This window comes from Scardinius erythrophthalmus (genome assembly GCF_964197995.2).
Source record: "Scardinius erythrophthalmus genome assembly, chromosome: 15".
Taxonomy (NCBI): domain Eukaryota; kingdom Metazoa; phylum Chordata; class Actinopteri; order Cypriniformes; family Leuciscidae; genus Scardinius; species Scardinius erythrophthalmus.
Window position 1 is genome coordinate 41042067 of NC_138235.1, and position 19009 is coordinate 41061075.

The 19009-nt window shown below is 37.8% G+C and overlaps 1 protein-coding gene across 2 annotated transcripts in view; it reads right to left on the bottom strand.

Moving 5' to 3' along the window:
* syde2 (synapse defective 1, Rho GTPase, homolog 2 (C. elegans)) overlaps positions 1-18597 on the bottom strand; it is a 45396-nt gene extending 26799 nt beyond the window's left edge. The window contains exons 1-2 of one of the 2 annotated variants that reach the window (XM_081387232.1): positions 18322-18597; positions 1520-1834 (exon numbers count right to left, since the gene is read on the bottom strand). In XM_081387232.1, coding sequence (XP_081243358.1) covers positions 1520-1834; positions 18322-18406 — 400 coding nt within the window. In that variant the 5' untranslated portion in view covers positions 18407-18597. Of the gene's footprint in view, positions 1-1519; positions 1835-17256 lie in introns of both variants that reach the window. The other variant, XM_081387231.1, reaches the window with a different exon arrangement.
* Between the last annotated feature and the right edge of the window lie 412 nt (positions 18598-19009).

The following is a 19009-nucleotide window of genomic DNA, read 5'->3' on the forward strand; positions in this document are numbered from 1 at the left end:
TTACGGAAGTGGGCGGAGCTAAAGAGCTCTTTCAGCACGATTTGCTCGCTGCGACTCTCTGATTGGTGGAATTTCTGCACAGCATCATGGGTAATGTAGTTTGTTCATAACAAATTCAGCTGTTAAAGGTGCAGTGTGTGAATTTTAGCGGCATCTAGTGGTGAGGTTGTGAATTGCAACCAACAGAAGTTACGGTGGCCGACAGGAAGTGATGTCGTCGTCTGAGACAGCAGAGAGAAGTCAGTTAAACAATGAGGTTTCTTTACAAAGATAAAGTAAGAAATTAGGTTTACTTATTCAGTAAAATTATGTTATTGCGAATATTATTGTTACTTGTTCATCATTGTGTCAGTGTTTTATTCGCTGACTTTAGCTTTAGCTTCTGTGCACCTTTAAGGCGAGACACTACAGGTGAATAGGGCAATTTTTTTAACTAGCAGATATCACCATGAAACTTTCCCAGCTGATTACCTACATTAAGATGAGAAAAAAATGTATTACAAGTTTTCTGTAATTTAATGTTTAAATATGCAAATTAGGCAATATCTAAATATGCGCTCATTTTCATATATTTTAAAAACGAAATCTGAGTATTGGATAAAGCCAGGTTAAAAATTATTTTTTCATTGTGTTCACATATTAGATGGCAAAAAAATTGCAGAGGGATTTATGAATATCTACTGTTGTTATCCTGTAAATCAGAATATTCTGTCAATAGCCTTAAAAAAATGATTTTCGCCATGTTTTTTGGAATAAAATGTTATATAAATCAGGCTAGGAATAATATATTTTCAAATCCCTCTGTAAATGTCTTCATAATATAACTAGGTACAAGACTGGAAGGTTTGGTGTGTATCGGTGCGACTGAAGTGGAGATTTCAGAGAGAAAAGTCATTTTGAGAAAACAGGCTTTAAAGATTTATCATCAGCCAATGAGATTGCGCATTCAGCCCTTTTACTTTCACGATTGGTTGCGGATGAAAAGGAAATGACCATATTTGGATTCCGACAGCATTGTACAGGAGAGAGAGAGCTTTCCAGCGGTGTGTGTGATGACAGGGAGCAGCGGGAGGATTTACAATGACAACTTTTGTTGAGTTTATGAGAAATCTACAGACGCAAACAGACAAAATGTAGTAAAATAAAGACCTAAATGTGTATTTCTGACTTTTTTTCACCACAAGTCTGAAAGAAGACACGTTATTGAAGACAAATATCTCAAAATCTCAAAATTGACCAGTAAAAAAAAAAAAAACGATGTCTCGCCTTAAAGGTGCAGTCTGTAAGAATGACAGCTAGTGGTGGACATAGGTACTGCAGTCCAAATTCAAAATTTCAGAGATCGTTGTTTCTCCCGCCTCCACAGACTCGACGCTCACGCGGGTCGCCAGTTTGAGGACGCGCAACATGAATGAACGCAATTGACAATGAAAGTTGGCAAATTGGAAACATGAGGTATCGCACAGACCAAAAGAAAAGACATTATTTTAGAAAAGACAAAAGATTATTTCTAAAATACCTGTCGCTCTGACGGCGAGGTTCTCCTCCTGCGTCTTGCACACGAGCGTCAGTCTTTCGCCGGCCCCGTCGCCGTCGATCACAGGACCCGTTTGAGACACCGTGATGGCGGGAACACAGTCGGGCTCTTCGTCCTCAGGAATGGGGTTGTACCAGATCTCGCCCTCGTCGTCGGCGTCGTTGTCGTCGGCTAGCCGGGGTCTCAGGACGCTCTGCTGGAGCCAGTTGCGTTTTTTGGAGACGGTGATGTGGTTGAACGGTGCGAAAAGGTCTCGCGGATACACACCTGACGACCCGGCGACACACTCCATCGGTGCTACGAATGAAAACGCAGAACGTCACAAAAGAAACTTTGCTTCGATTTTTAGCTCATTTACAGGATCTTTTTCTATGATTAGCACATCATGCAAGAGCATCCGGTTAGAAAAACAGTGCATAATCAAACTGCCGTGAAATATTTTTGTATGAGTTTAAATTAATTTAATCTGTGATTAGCACAAAACATGCAAGCCCATGATCCCAAGCGCCAACCTTCTGACTCAAACTGCAGTTCATCGACTGGCCACTAGAGACCGGCTCCAGAAGAGAGTCAATCCCATAAACCCCAATGTTAAAGTGACTAACTTTACAGCAGAAATAAACATGTTTACAGCCTGGTACAAAAAGTGGTTTTGGTCTTTATAGCTAATCTTGCCCTTCATGACGACTGTGAGGGGGTGATTTTTTTTTATTAAGCCTTATTAAGCCTTAAAGTTCTGCATAATTAAGGGCGTGGCCACTTGAGTGACAGGTGGACTGCCGCTGATGTCACTACTAGCCGTTTGTCTGCTAGCATTAGTGTCACGTCACCTCAGCTAATCCGCCTCGCTGCCCATTTTCGTTTATCCGAGAGTGACTAAAAGAGCAATTCATCTGAAAACATCTGTAATATCTTTCAGTAATGATTCCTGACGCTTTTCAGATGTTTCTATGCAAACAAAACGTCTTTCACAAAACGTGAAACACTGATTGATGGATGGATTTCATGAGACATGATTGATTTCAGGAAGTTGTTCTGAATCTTTCAACATTCCTTCTGATGTTCGTTCATGTTTATTTGCTGCTGTAACTAGTAGTAAAGATGAAGAGATGATCGGTTCAACAGATTGAAATGCTCCCCAAACACTTTCGCCGGTGTCTTGGCGGCGTACGAGAGCTCAGAGAACAGGAGCATAAACACCTCAGTGAGTGTAAATACAGTCTCTGGACACTGAGATTAAGGACACGACCTGCTTAAAGTCCTCAGGAGGAAATTAAACACAAAACCTGCAAACAAATTCTAATATTTGCAACCAGTGTTGTTTTCAATAAACTAAAACTACTGAAAAACATTTTTGTTAATTGAATAAAGCTGAAATAAAATATAATAGGGATGCACGGATATGAACATTTTGCCGATACCGATAACCGATAATTCTTTATATTTGAAAGCCGATAACCGATATATTGGCTGATAAATCTAAATACACATTTTTTATTATTTTTAAGAGCCTGATTACAAAAACATAAGTTTCACCATTATAAGCCATGTCCCAAAACACACAATTATAATGTTCTCATTATGATTTTATGTAGCCGATATGACAGATTTGCGCTGCATATGTTGCATTTTAACTGTATTTTCCTTTTGGAATTGATTCCAATCATATTTCAAGCAATTCATAATCATCATATTGAACTGTGCGCATCTGAAGTGTCTCAGCTGAAGGAAATAATACATTATTTGTCGGCTTTAATATATCAGCCAAATTTTCTTATCGGGCCGATAACGATAACATTAAAAATGAACATATATCGGCCGATACCGATATGGTGGCCGATATATCGTGCATTGCATTTAGGAAATATTTAACAAAAAATGTAAACTAATAAACTGACAAAAGCACTAAATAAATGAATAAATAAACTATTAAAACTGAAAATAAAAAAAGCTACTTCAAAATATCAATAAAAACAGTAATACTGACAAATGAAGAAAATGTGAGTTGAAAACATAAAAAATAAAAGCTACTTCAAAATATCAATAAATCTATAATAGTCTAGAAATAATGCTAAGTTTACAAATGATTTTTCTATTTAAAAAAAATTATTTTCATATTTAATTTGACAAATTCATAGAGTTGAAAATATAAAACTAAAAACTACTTAAAAATATAAATAAAAATTACAGTAGTATATAAATGATGCTAAAATAACACAGTTACAAGTTTTTTTCAGTTACAAATTTCCATAGTTAATTTGACACAAATTATTTTTATATATTTTATATAATATTTTTATATTTTCAACTGTACAACTAACTTTCATTTTGTCAAACAAAATATGAAAAAAATAAATTTAAAAGAAAAATTAACTTGTAATTTTAGTATTATATACAATTATGGATTTATTGATATTGTGAAGTAGCATTTATTTTTTGATTTTCAGTTTTATGTTTTCATCTGTTACATTTTACAGCTGAAAACATACAAATAAAAGCAAATTCACATCTATAATAGTATATACATAATACTAAAAATTCAGTTACTGCTTCTCTATTTAAAAAAAATAATAATTATATTTTATTTGAAAAAAGGGTCAGATGGACAGTTGTCATATATGTGATGTTTTCCTGAAAAACTTCCAGTGGATGAAAAATCTGGAAAACATTCGCTGTGAGAATAACACAATTTGAAATACTTGTTCTGCCAAAACTGAATTGTCAACATTCAGGAGAACATTATGAACTCAAAACAAAAGTTATGGACAAAACTACTGTTTATTTGAGCGGGTTTCATGATCTTCTTTAGCACATCTCAGTAAAAGCTACTGGATCAGGACATGAAATGACAAATGTTGCTTAGAAAAGTGCATGTAAAGTCCAACTCAAACTTATTGAACCACAAGAAACCGCAAACACACACTGCAGAAGCGCTTTATAAAGCCGTGGATCTCAGACACTTTCTCACGAAACTATGCGACCGACTTCCAGTGCTTCGGTCAGTGTGTGTTTTGAGAGGTCAAAAGGAGACCTGAAAATAAAACTCAAACGCTTCATTACAGTGTGTGTTCTGTCGAAACGCCAGAGGATTCCAGGCTCCGGAGGCCGGTTTCCCCCCACGGGAATTCTGGGATTCGGGAATGAACAACAACCAGCATTCTGCTAATCTAGGAGTTCGGGCTGAGGATGTGTCTGTCACTGTTCTTGCAGATCAATGACATTCAAAGTCACATGACATTTGATTAGTCCAAAACAAGTTATGCAATATGTACACTACCATTCAAAAGATTTAGTTTCTAATTCAAATAGCACATTAATATATTAGAGCTGCACAGTATCATTATTTCTGTCTTTTCAGATCAGCTGGAGGTGGAGTGGAGACAAGTGACTGTTAAAACATGTGTTTGTCATTGAATCATTCACTCAAGAGTTTCATTCAAAACACTGATTCATCCAGTAATGAAACAAGTGAAGTCTTAATGAGTGAGTCATTGAATCATTCCCTCAAGTGATTCATAAAGAAAATAAAAAAAACGCTGATTCATTCACTAATGAAACAAGTGAAGTCTTTATGAGTGAGTCATTGAATCATTCACTCAAGAGATTCATTCAAAAAAAAAAAAAAAACGCTGATTCATTCACTAATGAAACAAGTGAAGTCTATATGAGAGAGTCATTGAATCATTCACTCAAGAGTTTCATTCAAAACACTGATTCATCCAGTAATGAAACAAGTGAAGTCTTAATGAGTGAGTCATTGAATCATTCCCTCAAGTGATTCATAAAGAAAATAAAAAAAACGCTGATTCATTCACTAATGAAACAAGTGAAGTCTTTATGAGTGAGTCATTGAATCATTCACTCAAGAGATTCATTCAAAAAAAAAAAAAAACGCTGATTCATTCACTAATGAAACAAGTGAAGTCTATATGAGAGAGTCATTGAATCATTCACTCAAGAGTTTCATTCAAAACACTGATTCATCCAGTAATGAAACAAGTGAAGTCTTAATGAGTGAGTCATTGAATCATTCCCTCAAGTGATTCATAAAGAAAATAAAAAAAACGCTGATTCATTCACTAATGAAACAAGTGAAGTCTTTATGAGTGAGTCATTGAATCATTCACTCAAGAGATTCATTCAAAAAAAAAAAAAAACGCTGATTCATTCACTAATGAAACAAGTGAAGTCTATATGAGAGAGTCATTGAATCATTCATTCAAGAGATTTGCTAAAAAACACTGATTCATCCAGTAATGAAACAAGTGAAGTCTATATGAGAGAGTCATTGAATCATTCATTCAAGAGATTTGCTCAAAAACACTGATTCATCCAGTAATGAAACAAGTGAAGTCTTTATGAGTGAGTCACTGAATCCTTCACTCAAGAGATTCATTCATTCATTCAAAAAAAAAAAAACACTGATTCATCCAGTAATGAAACAAGTGAAGTCTTAATGAGTGAGTCACTGAAGCATTCACTCAAGAGATTTGTTCAAAAACACTGATTAATCCCATTATGAAACAAGACGTCTTAAAGGAGTAATTGAATCATTCGTTCATTCATTCATTCAAGATATTAGTTCAAAAACACTGATTTATCCAGTAATAAAACAAGGGAAGTCTTTACAAAAGAATCATTGAATCATTCGTTCAAAAACACAGATTCATCCCGCAATGAAACGAGTGAAGTTTTTATGAGTGAATCACTGAATCATTCATTTAAAGAATTTTTTTATGAATAGATAATGAATTAGGGCAGCATGATATATCGTTTTAGCATCGATATCGCGATAGTCACATGTCAGGATGTACGATGTCAAGTATAGGGATCGCGGTTGATCCGTACGGGCCGTTCAGAACGCTTGTGATTCACGGATTAGTTGCAAAGTTTAACCATCATAGAGTGAAAGTTTATCATTTGCATGTGTTTTTAAGTCAAGTCAGGCATCAAGCACAAGAGGACTCACGCGCTATTTTCTGCGCGCGCACACACACACACACACACACACACAGTTAAACTTAAACGGTGTCACATGCATGCAAAATGAAGAGAAAATGCCGGTCTCTGCGAGTGTCCTCGTAAACACAGTCGTTATGTGTTGTAAACAGAAAGAAAACGAATGTGCATTCGTCTTAAAGTGACAGCAGCCTAATAAACCCCGGCTCTTCGTGTCACCAATGCTGATCAAACTACAAAAGAGAAAATTACTTGTAGCTTTAACACAGATAAATTGTATTAATTAATTATATTATTTATTTTTCAGTTACATAGTGAAGACTGTTATTTTGCATTTGATTATTCAATTTCTGTGCCTGAATACTGTTAGATTGACCTGAAAAACATACATTTCAACTGTATCTTTCTTCTATTGTACGTATTTATCTATGCTTGGTATTTGTTTATTTTCTATGCAGATTTACTCCTCTATAAAATCAACCCAATTATTTTTAGAAGGATTAATTCTTTTCAAATAGAGCTATCTGGTAAAATAGTTTTTATATCGCAGTATGTAGCTATATCGCAGAAAAACAAAATATCGCAATGTAGTTTTTTTCCCAGTTACAAATTCAAATTATATATATACAGGGTTCCCACACCTTGGTTGACTTCAAATTCAAGGACCTTTCAAGGACTTTCCAGGTCCAATACCCTCAAATTCAAGGACTTAATGCGGGGACACATTAGTTTTGTCCAACAACAAACGATGAGGTACCATCATAGTTTCATGCACACGTGACCTTAATGGCAAGTACCTCATGCGGGAAACACTTAACATAACTCAGGGTTTTTCCTTGCTCAAAATGAGGCGGAGGTGGTAAAATCCTATTAATGTATTTTAATAATAAGATAATAAAAATTGTATTTTTTGTAGATCATCACATAGCCTATTGTGTTTCCCACATTGTTTGAGCTTGTTACCTCTAGGGGGGTCCGGGGGCATGCCCCCCCGTAAGAAAATTTTGTACATTTTAAAGATAAATTCATTAATCTGGTGCACTTTGAGTCACCCAAATCCACTGTTAAAAATAGATAATCCACCCGCAAACCGCCTATATTCTTTGATTTAGATATCTGCATCTGATCATCACATTACAATTATTCAGATTCTCACTGTTAAGCATGATAGTATGGTAACATATCACACTGAAGTAGGCTGATTTAAAATGAACATTTATTTAAAATAAAAGTTCTTCTTTTGGCAAAATTACATAATTCCTTAATAGCCTAAACAGAGGCTTTACCGTACTCCCTTCAAACTTAAATTGTTTAATTTCATTGTTGTTTCAATCTTTCATTACATTACTGTTTGAATACACTACTTTTTTGTACCTTTTATAAAGGGCATTTTCCCCTAATTTTATTAAATGTATGCTCCATCTTTCATTTCAAATTCTTAAATTTGATCAAATAATATAATAAGACACTAGGCTGTTACCAATTCAATTAAATAATTTACATTGAAAAATAATAACTGTATTAATTTAGATTATTTTAAATATTTTTGAATATACAAATAAGGAATGTTGAAAAGAATGATACTTTATGAAACTAAACCGCCAGTAGGAGGCGGCAGGCGACCGTCTTAATGAGCGAGTCAGTGAGTCATTCATTCAAACGATTCGTTCAAAAGGCTGATTTATTCAGAATGAGGCAGTTTATGAATGGGTAATTGAATCTTTGACTCAACCGATTCTTTCAAAACGCTGAATCATTCAGTAATGAAACAACTGTTGCATGCCATGCGCACTGGTTCTGCGGTGATCTTTGTTTGGGACTATTTTCGCTGCTGAAACAGAACAAAAACAGTCATTGCGTCTAAAATGTAAGTGACTTAATTTTAACTATTTGTTTATTGAACTGTTATGAAATCAGTCTCGGTTTCAATCTTGATGGCATTCAGGCAAACAGCTCTCTGGTCGCGTGTAGCCTAGGCTATATATTGTTTCTTAACTATAATATGTTATAAATAACTGCGCGAGCCTCAACAGCGCTACATTATTACCGTCAGTACATTAGGTAGGACTATATTATTATCAACCATAGGCTATCAATCACCATTTACTTTAAATGAAATAAAACAGAATCATCCTCACGTTTTCGGTGATTCCCTAGTTATTTTTTATTGTCGTGAGACGAAGGCGGCCGCCTCATAATTCTCTATGCAGGAAAAACCCTGGTAACGTATCGCGTATATGCGCGTAACTAGTGCAAATCAAGCAAGCTAGTATGCAAAGGCCATTAAGTGTTGGCAAAATAACACATTAGGGGACTGGAGTGAATATGGAATTATTTCCAGAAAACTTCTTGCACAAAATAAATTCAAGCACTTTCAAGCACCTGTCTCTATTTATGTTTATTTTCAAAAACTTTCCAGGGCCTTGAAAACATTTTTTCAGATTCAAAAACTTTCAAGGATTTCAAGGACCCGTGGGAACCCTGTATATATATAAAGTAAAACACGTCATGTTCATGTTGATTCTCAGTTCACCCAGAGTCCTGCAGCTCTGCTGTCTCTTACGTGTGTGTGTGTGTGTGTGTGTGTGTGTGTGTGTGTGGGACGTGATTTACGGACGAGATTAAGTCTTGCCGTGACACGCTACAGTAAAGATGGTTGTGATATGCATTATCACGTTTCTCTTGCTTTATAACAGCAGGTCTCGTTCCCAGACGGTTTCACTCGTAAAACAGTGAGTATATCATTATTCCTGTGTTATTATTCCAGCTGAAGCGTTTCGCCAGCGACTAAAGCATGTGATGCTGGTCTTATGTAAGGAGGATTTGAACGCTCTCGATAAGCTCTTTAACGGATCTCTCCTTCCCGACTGATTCTCCTGTAAAGACGCACGGAGACCCGGAGATGGAGGACAAGAAAAGAGGAACAACTACAGGTCAGCGTCGACCTGAATCACTGAGATGTGTTCAAACAGGCCTCGAGTTTAAAACACACACTCACTCACACACACACAGATTCACTCGTTCTGTCAGTGTTCTGTCATTTTATTGTCCGCAATAATTTGTAATTCACACTGTTCAGAGGGAATAACACGACTGCAGATATTTTCTTCTCAACATCCACAAATCACAGAATTAAAGCGGTGGTTGATTATGATTTGACTTTTCTAACTTTAGTTAGTGTGTAATGTTGCTGTTTGAGCAGAAACAACATCTGCAAAGGCACAACACTCAAAGTTCAAAGCAAAGGGAGATATTTGCTTTTAAAGAAATCGCTTTTTAAGGACTACAACAAACGGCTGGTAGAGACTACACCACAATCCTCCCGGGTTAGTGACATCACCAACCCTAAAATTAACATAAACCCCGCCCCCGGGAACGCGATTTATAGATTATCATGAAAGAATATGCTAATCAATGACTAGACATAAGCAACATAAATTCATCAACTAACCGTTCAGAAATGTCCTGTTGCTTCTACATGTTGTCTCTTCTTCTCGAGTCTCTCCATCATTGTCTGACTCCGTTTGAACAAAAAGGCTAAAGGTTTTTTAAATGTTCAGTGCAGTGTGTGTGAGGTAAAAGGGCATGAGCTCTAGAAGCTCCGCCCCCTGTGCCGGGAGCAGCAGCTCATTTGCATTTAAAGGGACAGACACAAAACGGCGTGTTTTTGCTCACTCTCAAAAAGTGACAACTTTAACATGCTATATAAAAATATCTGTGGGGTATTTTGAGCTGAAACTTCACACACACACTGGTGACATCAGAGACTTATTTTACTTCTTGTGAAAAGGGCATTATACCTCGCCTTTATCTCTTTCCCTTCCACTGGGAAAATCCGTGTTTTCACTGTTTCACTTCAGACTCTGAATCTACACGCACCAATGCTATATTTTCTAAATGTCATAATCATTTGTTAACAATCAAGTATTCATTACTACAATGAGCTCATTGTTTCTGCATTAAATTATTACATTGTTTAAATTAATACATTTGTAGCTAACTGTGATTTTATATATGTGCATCTCTGAAATACAAAACTTAGACAGTTTCCTCTGATATCAGATCTCTGTAAACTGTAATGTGGACTCATGCATTTTCTGTAAAGCTGCTGTGAAATGATGTGTGTTGTGAAAAGCCCTATACAAATAAATGTGAATTTGAATTGTTATTCAGTAGAGGGCGCTATTTATCATCTTCTGAAAGCCATAGAAGCATTGCTGACGCACATGTAAATTATAACGATCATCAAACATTAAACAGCATATAAATCAAAACTGACTGATGTTACTGAATGAAATGTTGAACCCATGAAGAGCAAACGACTGAAGCTTTGGATGTACTCTGTTTTATGATTATTATTTTTTTTTATGAAACTTTTCTTTCTTCTGAAATATTGAATGTTTACATATTCATACAACAAAATATTCTGAGGGCTGGTAACTTTTAAAGTCCCCCTGTGGTGAAAATCCAGCGTTTAATGTTGTTTATGTGTCTGTGTGGTGTTTTTAATCTGCTTTAAGACAAACCATTTGTAAATTCATAAGTCGACACCATTGCTGAGTATTTCCTCCTTAAAACTGCAGTGAACCAAAGACACTTTTGGGTGACCTTTACCTTTGGACTTTAGGGAGGAAAATACAATATTACTTTAAAAAGGACCTATTATTCTTTTTTCTAAATAATTAATGCGCAGAATAAAGGGGCGGGGCCTGGTTGAGTTAGTTAGTAGTGTGTTAAACTGGCGGTTATGGTAAGGGACATTTCCCAAACACACTCGAAGCACTCGACCAATCACAACACACTGCTCCAGCCGACCAATCAGAGCAAAGTGTGCTTTTCAGAAGGAGGGGCTTCATCGAGACAGGAAGTAAACAGAGCGTTACTGACAGACTGGGAAGAGAGGAGCCGCAACAATGGAGAATATGAGGAGAATAATCAACATTCAAGCAGGTAAACCTGCTCTAGATGCAGTGTTGGGGAAAGTTACTTTTAAAAGTAATGTATTATAATATTGCTTTACCCCTTAAAAAGTAACTAATTGCGTTATACTGTATATTTGGGCAAATGTAAAGACCCTTTCACACCAAAAGTGAAATAATAATCCTCAGGCTGAAGGAAATGCAGATTAATGTGTGTTCAGTAGAGATAGAGTACAGTAGAGATAGTCAAGTCAAGTCAAGACATCTGTCAAGTCATCAAGTCAATGTAGATTGTTTCAAAGCAGCTTTACAGAGATAAACGTATAATTTAAGGTAACAGAGATTGTTTTGGCTTTCAAGCGGTTCTTTAATAAAGTTATTTTCCAGCTAAAGTTAGTTTTGATTGATTCGCTGCCGTCGCAACGATCATTTGTTACTAAATTAGGGGCCGCTAAGACGACACAATTCTCTCTACACAGACTTTAAACGCGAACCTGTGAGAAACGCTGATGGCGTTCACATGCACATTAAGAACTGGTTCTATAGTTATGCGCGTTTGAATACATGTACGCAGGTTTGGAATTCCCTACAAACTAAGCCTAAACAAAGTACTGGTGTTTCCTTATCATTTTTGATACAGAATTTTATTTTATTTTATCAATTCGGGGTAGATACGCGAATTGAGTTTCCCGTCAACGCTTTATCTGTAGAATGGTAAAGGGATAGAGTACAGAAGAGGATAGATAGAGTACAGTAGATAGAGTACAGTAGAGATAGAGTACAGTAGAGATAGAGTACAGTAGTGTACAGTAGAGATAGAGTACAGTAGATAGAGTACAGTAGAGATGGAGTACAGTAGATAGAGTACAGAAGAGGATAGATAGAGTACAGTAGATAGAGTACAGTAGAGATAGAGTACAGTAGAGATAGAGTACAGTAGTGTACAGTAGAGATAGAGTACAGTAGAGATGGAGTACAGTAGAGGTAGAGTACAGTAGAGATGGAGTACAGTAGATAGAGTACAGTAGAGGTAGAGTACAGTAGAGGTAGAGTACAGTAGTGTACAGTAGAGATAGAGTACAGTAGATAGAGTACAGTAGTGTACAGTAGAGGTAGAGTACAGTAGTGTACAGTAGAGTGCAGTAGAGATAGCGTACAGTAGTGTACAGTAGAGATAGAGTACAGTAGTGTACAGTAGAGATAGAGTACAGTAGATAGAGTACAGTAGAGATAGAGTACAGTAGATAGAGTACAGTAGAGGTAAAGTACAGTAGTGTACAGTAGAGATAGAGTACAGTAGATAGAGTACAGTAGTGTACAGTAGAGATAGAGTACAGTAGTGTACAGTAGAGATAGAGTACAGTAGTGTACAGTAGAGATAGAGTACAGTAGAGATAGAGTACAGTAGAGATAGAGTACAGTAGTGTACAGTAAAGTTAGAGTACAGTAGTGTACAGTAAAGTTAAAGTACAGTAGTGTACAATAGAGATAGAGTACAGTAGGGATAGAGTACAGTAGTGTACAGTAAAGTTAGAGTACAGTAGTGTACAATAGAGATAGAGTACAGTTGAGATAGAGTACAGTAGTGTACAGTAAAGTTAGAGTACAGTAGTGTACAGTAGGGATAGAGTACAGTAGAGATAGAGTACAGTGGTGTACAGTAGAGATAGAGTACAGTAGATAGAGTACAGTAGAGATAGAGTACAGTAGTGTACAGTAGAGATAGAGTACAGTAGTGTACAGTAAAGTTGGAGTAGAGTAGTGTACAGTAGAGATAGAGTACAGTAGTGTACAGTAGAGATAGAGTACAGTGGTATACAGTAGAGATAGAGTACAGTAGAGATAGAGTACAGTAGTGTACAGTAGAGATAGAGTACAGTAGAGATAGAGTACAGTAGAGATGGAGTACAGTAGTGTACAGTAGAGATAGAGTACAGTAGAGATAGAGTACAGTAGTGTACAGTAGAGATAGAGTACAGTAGTGTACCGTAAAGTTGGAGTAGAGTAGTGTACAGTAGAGATAGAGTACAGTAGTGTACAGTAGATATAGAGTACAGTGGTATACAGTAGAGATAGAGTACAGTAGAGATAGAGTACAGTAGTGTACAGTAGAGATAGAGTACAGTGGTATACAGTAGAGATAGAGTACAGTAGAGATAGAGTACAGTAGTGTACAGTAGAGATAGAGTACAGTAGAGATAGAGTACAGTAGTGTACAGTAGAGATAGAGTACAGTGGTATACAGTAGAGATAGAGTACAGTAGAGATAGAGTACAGTAGTGTACAGTAGAGATAGAGTACAGTAGTGTACCGTAAAGTTGGAGTAGAGTAGTTTACAGTAGAGATAGAGTACAGTAGTGTACAGTAAAGTTAGAGTACAGTAGTGTACAGTAGAGATAGGGTACAGTGGTGTACAGTAAAGTTAGAGTACAGTAGTGTACAGTAAAGTTAGAGTACAGTAGTGTACAATAGAGATAGAGTACAGTAGAGATAGAGTACAGTAGTGTACAGTAAAGTTAGAGTACAGTAGTGTACAATAGAGATAGAGTCATTTATATAGCGCTTTTAACAATGTAGATTGTGTCAAAGCAGCTTTACAGAGATAAACGTATAATTTAAGGTAACAGAGATTGTTTTGGCTTTATAGCAGAGTTAAGTTATTTTCCATCTAAAGTTAGTTTTGATTGATTTGCTTCCGTCGCAACGATCAGTAGAGATAAAGTACAGTAGAGTGCAGTAGAGATAGAGTACAGTAGAGATAGAGATAAAGTACAGTAGAGTACAGTAGAGATAGAGTACAGTAGAGATAGAGTACAGTAGAGATAGAGATAAAGTACAGTAGAGATAGAGTACAGTAGAGATAGAGTACAGTAGAGATACAGTAGAGATAGAGCACAGTAGTGTACAGGAGAGATAGAGTACAGTAGAGATACAGTAGAGATAGAGTACAGTAGAGATAGAGTACAGTAGAGATAGAGTACAGTAGAGGTAGAGTACAGTAGAGTACAGTAGAGGGTGCCGCTCAAACTTTTCAGATGATGTTTTGGATAACAGAAGAATAGATGCAGGAGAAGAAAGTTTAACACTTACTTTACTAATAAAAAAAAATAGAAAAAATCTATAGTAATTTTTGCTTATGGTTTAACTGAATCATCGAAGGCCAGAAGCAAGTACATCGGTCAAAAAAGTGAGATTAAATGCATAAAAATGTATGTTTTATTTAACATATTTAGTTATTAGAGGTTTGCAAGTATTCTGATTCTGCATTTCACTGATATTATTAATTAGAGGAAAATTTAATATGATTTTTTTTGTGCGAGTAAATGCATGTTCACATTTAGTCTAGAACTACAATAACCATCATGTTTACACACACACACACACACACACACACACACACACACACACACACGCACACACACACACACAACGCCTCTGCACTTCGATTTGTCTCAACATGGGGACAGGAGAGCTGTCGGTCAATAAATGTGAAAGTTGTAAATTTTAAAAGTAATGTGTTACTTTACTAGTTACTTGAAAAAGTAATCTGATTACATAACTCAAGTTACTGAGTTACACACAACTCTGTCTAGTAGAGCTAAAAACAACACCAAGACTTTATCAATGGGCTCTTTAAAGACCTGATGAAGCTGTGTAGAAAAAGAGCATCCGGATTCCCGAAACATGCGTTTGATTGGGAAACTCTCTCAGATGTTGTTCAGCTGCAGGGTTCGGGACACTACGGAGAGTGTGTACGAGCGAGGTTATCGAGTTAAAAGCTCAGCTGTGAATGCCGAGACTCACTTAAAGGGTCTTTCATAACGGAGGACAAGCTCTCACACGCAGAGAATTCCAGCCAACACACATTTACTGCCTTCCTCTGAATATTTACACACACACACACACACACACACACACACACACACACACACACACACACACACGTGCACACCAGACGCACAAACAAGCGTGAACTTTAGACACTTCTAAATATGGCGCAGCGTATTCAGTTACAGAAGCCGTAGCTCAAGGGAGTCGGGAAACAATTACACACACACACACCAGGAGACAAACGAAACACTTCCGAAGAAGGATGATCCCATAAATCGTGCACGTAATAAAATACAATAAAAGAACTAGAAACATATTTGGACACTTTTCACATATTTAAAAGTCCTGCAACAAACAACTCAAAAATCCAGAGAGTCACACTCTTATAAAAGTGTTTCTTTACAAAAATCGTTGTTTAATGCTTCTGCTCGAGGATTCTGAGAGTTTTCCCGTGATTCCTATCGCCACATCCCAAAACTCTTCAGATCCAGGTCTATGATGATGCGCCACATTCTGACATTCAATCCCACTATGATGTCATCGCCTGCTCCGACCAATCAGCTCATTGTATCAGAGGACACACTGGACACAAAGTTACTTTAAAATGTGAATCTTATATACAAATCTTTTACCTTAAAATCAAAAGAAGCAGTATTTTACATACTTAAGCTCGTTTTTTTGCACTGTAATGCTATTTTCATGACAATTTAATGCAATTTATTAGTAAAATTCTTATTATTTTAATACTGAAACACCTTGAGCACATTTTTTAAATATTAAAATCAGTATTATTTAAGAGGCAGTAAACAAATACTACATTGCATAGTAGTTGTTAGTTCATATATACACATTTCTGTGCAGGTTTACTATTTTAATACTTAATAGTCCTGTCAAATCGATTAAGTGTGTGTGTATATATATATATAAAACAAAATATATAAAAAATATTTATATATACTGTACATACACTTACACAAACACACACACACACACACACACACACACACACACACACACACACACACACACACACACACACACTTAAAGCCAACTTAATTTAATTAATGCCTAACTGAAAATAACGTCACAATGCAAATAATGTTAAAGATACAGGTCTCGTTTTCCCTCAGCAAAATACAATTTCTTCATTTTTCTTTTTGAATTAGGGTTAAAATATTATTTTCCTAAAAAGAACTGTGTACCGTAATAGATCAGAGCACACATGCTCCTCACATTAGTGCAGTGCTCACACACACCTACGACTGAAATAACCCGTGGATAACAGAACACACTAATCTTAGTTTAACAAACGTGTAATGTGTCTTCGCTAATCCCGCATTCAAGCCCTCGGGAACACAGAGCAAACAAGTGAAACCACGGCCTTGGCATTCCAAATATTCCCTCCCTGGGGCTCGGTGTGTGTGTGTGTGTGTGTATGTGTGTGTGTGTGTGTGTGTGTGTGTGTGTGTGTGTGTGTGTGTGTGTGTGTGTGGATCCTGCTGAAGAAGAATCTCTGGAGAGCAGCTCCCTCTGGGCAAACACACACAGCACCGGCTCAGAACACACACACCTTCTGGAGAATATTATGAGTAATGTTGAAAATTAATGTGTGTGTGGTTCAGAGACAGTGTGTGAGTGTGTGTGTGAGAGAGAGAGTGTGAGAGTGTGTGTGTGAGTGCGAGAGAGTGTGTGTGTGTGTGTGTGTATCAACAGTTGTCTCCTCAAAAACAAACATTCTTCCCTGCCACACACTCCAGTCTGAAATGAACCATCAACACCAAAGTCATGTGTTTTACTCTCAGCCAAGAAACGATAATATGATTTTCAGAGTCAGAAGTGTGTGTGTGTGTGTGTGTTAGTAAAGAGCAACTTTCTTCCATGCTCGGGTTGCGTGAAAAAAACACGTTAGTCATGAAGCAAGAGGAGTTTAAACCCGACACCAGTTATAAAGAAACACCCGGTTACAGAAACACCCGGTTCAGAGACGGTCGAGCCTCGAGCTCCGCGTACCTGCTTTCGGCCTCACGGAGGATCCCGCGATCCGGTGCTTCATCTCGGTCGAGAGCACGCGCCCTTTCTGCATCCACTCCTGCATCTTGTTCACGGTCACTCCCGGGTGTTTGTGCGCGGGACCGTCGCGGGACCGGCGCGCGCCCGGTGTTGTCGGGACGTCTCCCGTAGGGTTCGCGGAAACCAGTTCGTGAACCGATTCAACCGGAGGATCCGCGCTCAATAGCGAGTACGTGACCCTGCTGTCGCTCACCGACCGCTGGAGAACCGGTTCACTCCCGGTCTTCGGGATATTCTCCAAACTTCTGCTCTCCGTTAAACCGAGAACCGTAAACGAGCGACCGCTAGACAACCCCGAGCTAACGCTACTCGCACTGCTGTCCTCCTCCACGAACCCATTCTCCTCAACCTGACCATCAAAGCTGATGTTTAAGAGCAAATAATACGCTTCTTTTAACTGCGACTTCAGTCTGTTCGTCTCTAGTGCGCTTTTGTTGGATATTTTCTCCACTACGTCCCGCTCGTTCGCATGATTGTGACCGTATGGCTCGTAAAATGGCAGAATTTGGTTATCATAATAATCGTCGTCCTCGCTGTCGACCGAGTGGTGTCGAGGGGCCCCGGGGGCCACGGTTATTTCCAGCTCGGTGGGGAAAAAACTCGTGTTTGGCATCCTAAATTCTCCGTGATATTCCAACGCACTCTCTAAAACCTGAATTAAATCGCTTTCCTGGATATTTCCGTCTATATAATCAAACATATCGCTGGTTTTCGGGTCGATTTCCCCGCACTTTTGCTCGCGTAATGTAACATTTGTTTGTTTACGCGTTTGATCTTGACCATCTGTTGGTTTGAATGGCTCTGATTGGGGTTTTGAATCGCAACCTCCGAAGCCTATCGAGTCCCCGATCGTGTGGAAGCGCTTCGGTTCGGGTTGATCCGAGACCCCGGGGACTGGGCCCCTGGTCCGGTGCGAGTCCGGTTCTCGCGACCCCGGTCCGGTTCTCATCTCACGTGATAAATAATAATCTCTGTCTGACTGCGGTTGAGAAACTTTTTCTTTACCTTCTCTCGCCCGGTTCGCGTCTTTCCCTTTGGGTTTCTTGCCCCTGAGTTTGGCTAGAATTGTCCTCCGCAGAGGATCAGCCATCGGTACCGATCCGGTCCTCCAGCGTTAGTTCCGATCAGCGGCGCTCCGGAGCTGAAGTGACCGAGCGAGAGGCGCGTCTGAGCGGGCAGAAGAGTCCGACACACCGCGGTCTGAGCGAAGCTCCATGATCCACTGATCAAATCACACACACACACACACATTCACATTCTCTCTCTCTCTCTAAATAGTTCAGATAGTTTCTGTGGGGGTTAAAGGTTTAGAGGCGGAGCTCAAACAAACTCCACATGCAGCCTAGATCTCTGCACTAGCTTGCTAACTAGGCTATTCTATACAGGGTTACACTTTATTTTTAAGATGTCATTGTTATAGTGTAATTAAATATTTAAGTACACTGCAAAAAAATGCTGGTCTTACTCAGTATTTTTGTCTTGTTTCCAGTCCAAATATCTAAAAAATCTTAAATCAAGATGCATTTCCGTTTTTTCCTCCTTTTGTTTATTTTTTGTATAGTTTTATTTATTTATTTTTTGCACTTTAAAAAAAATATATATATATATTTTACACGCCTGTGGATTACCAAAGCCTCACTGTGAATAAATATCACCTTGCACCAGAGCATTTTCGAGTTGAGCCATTTTATTT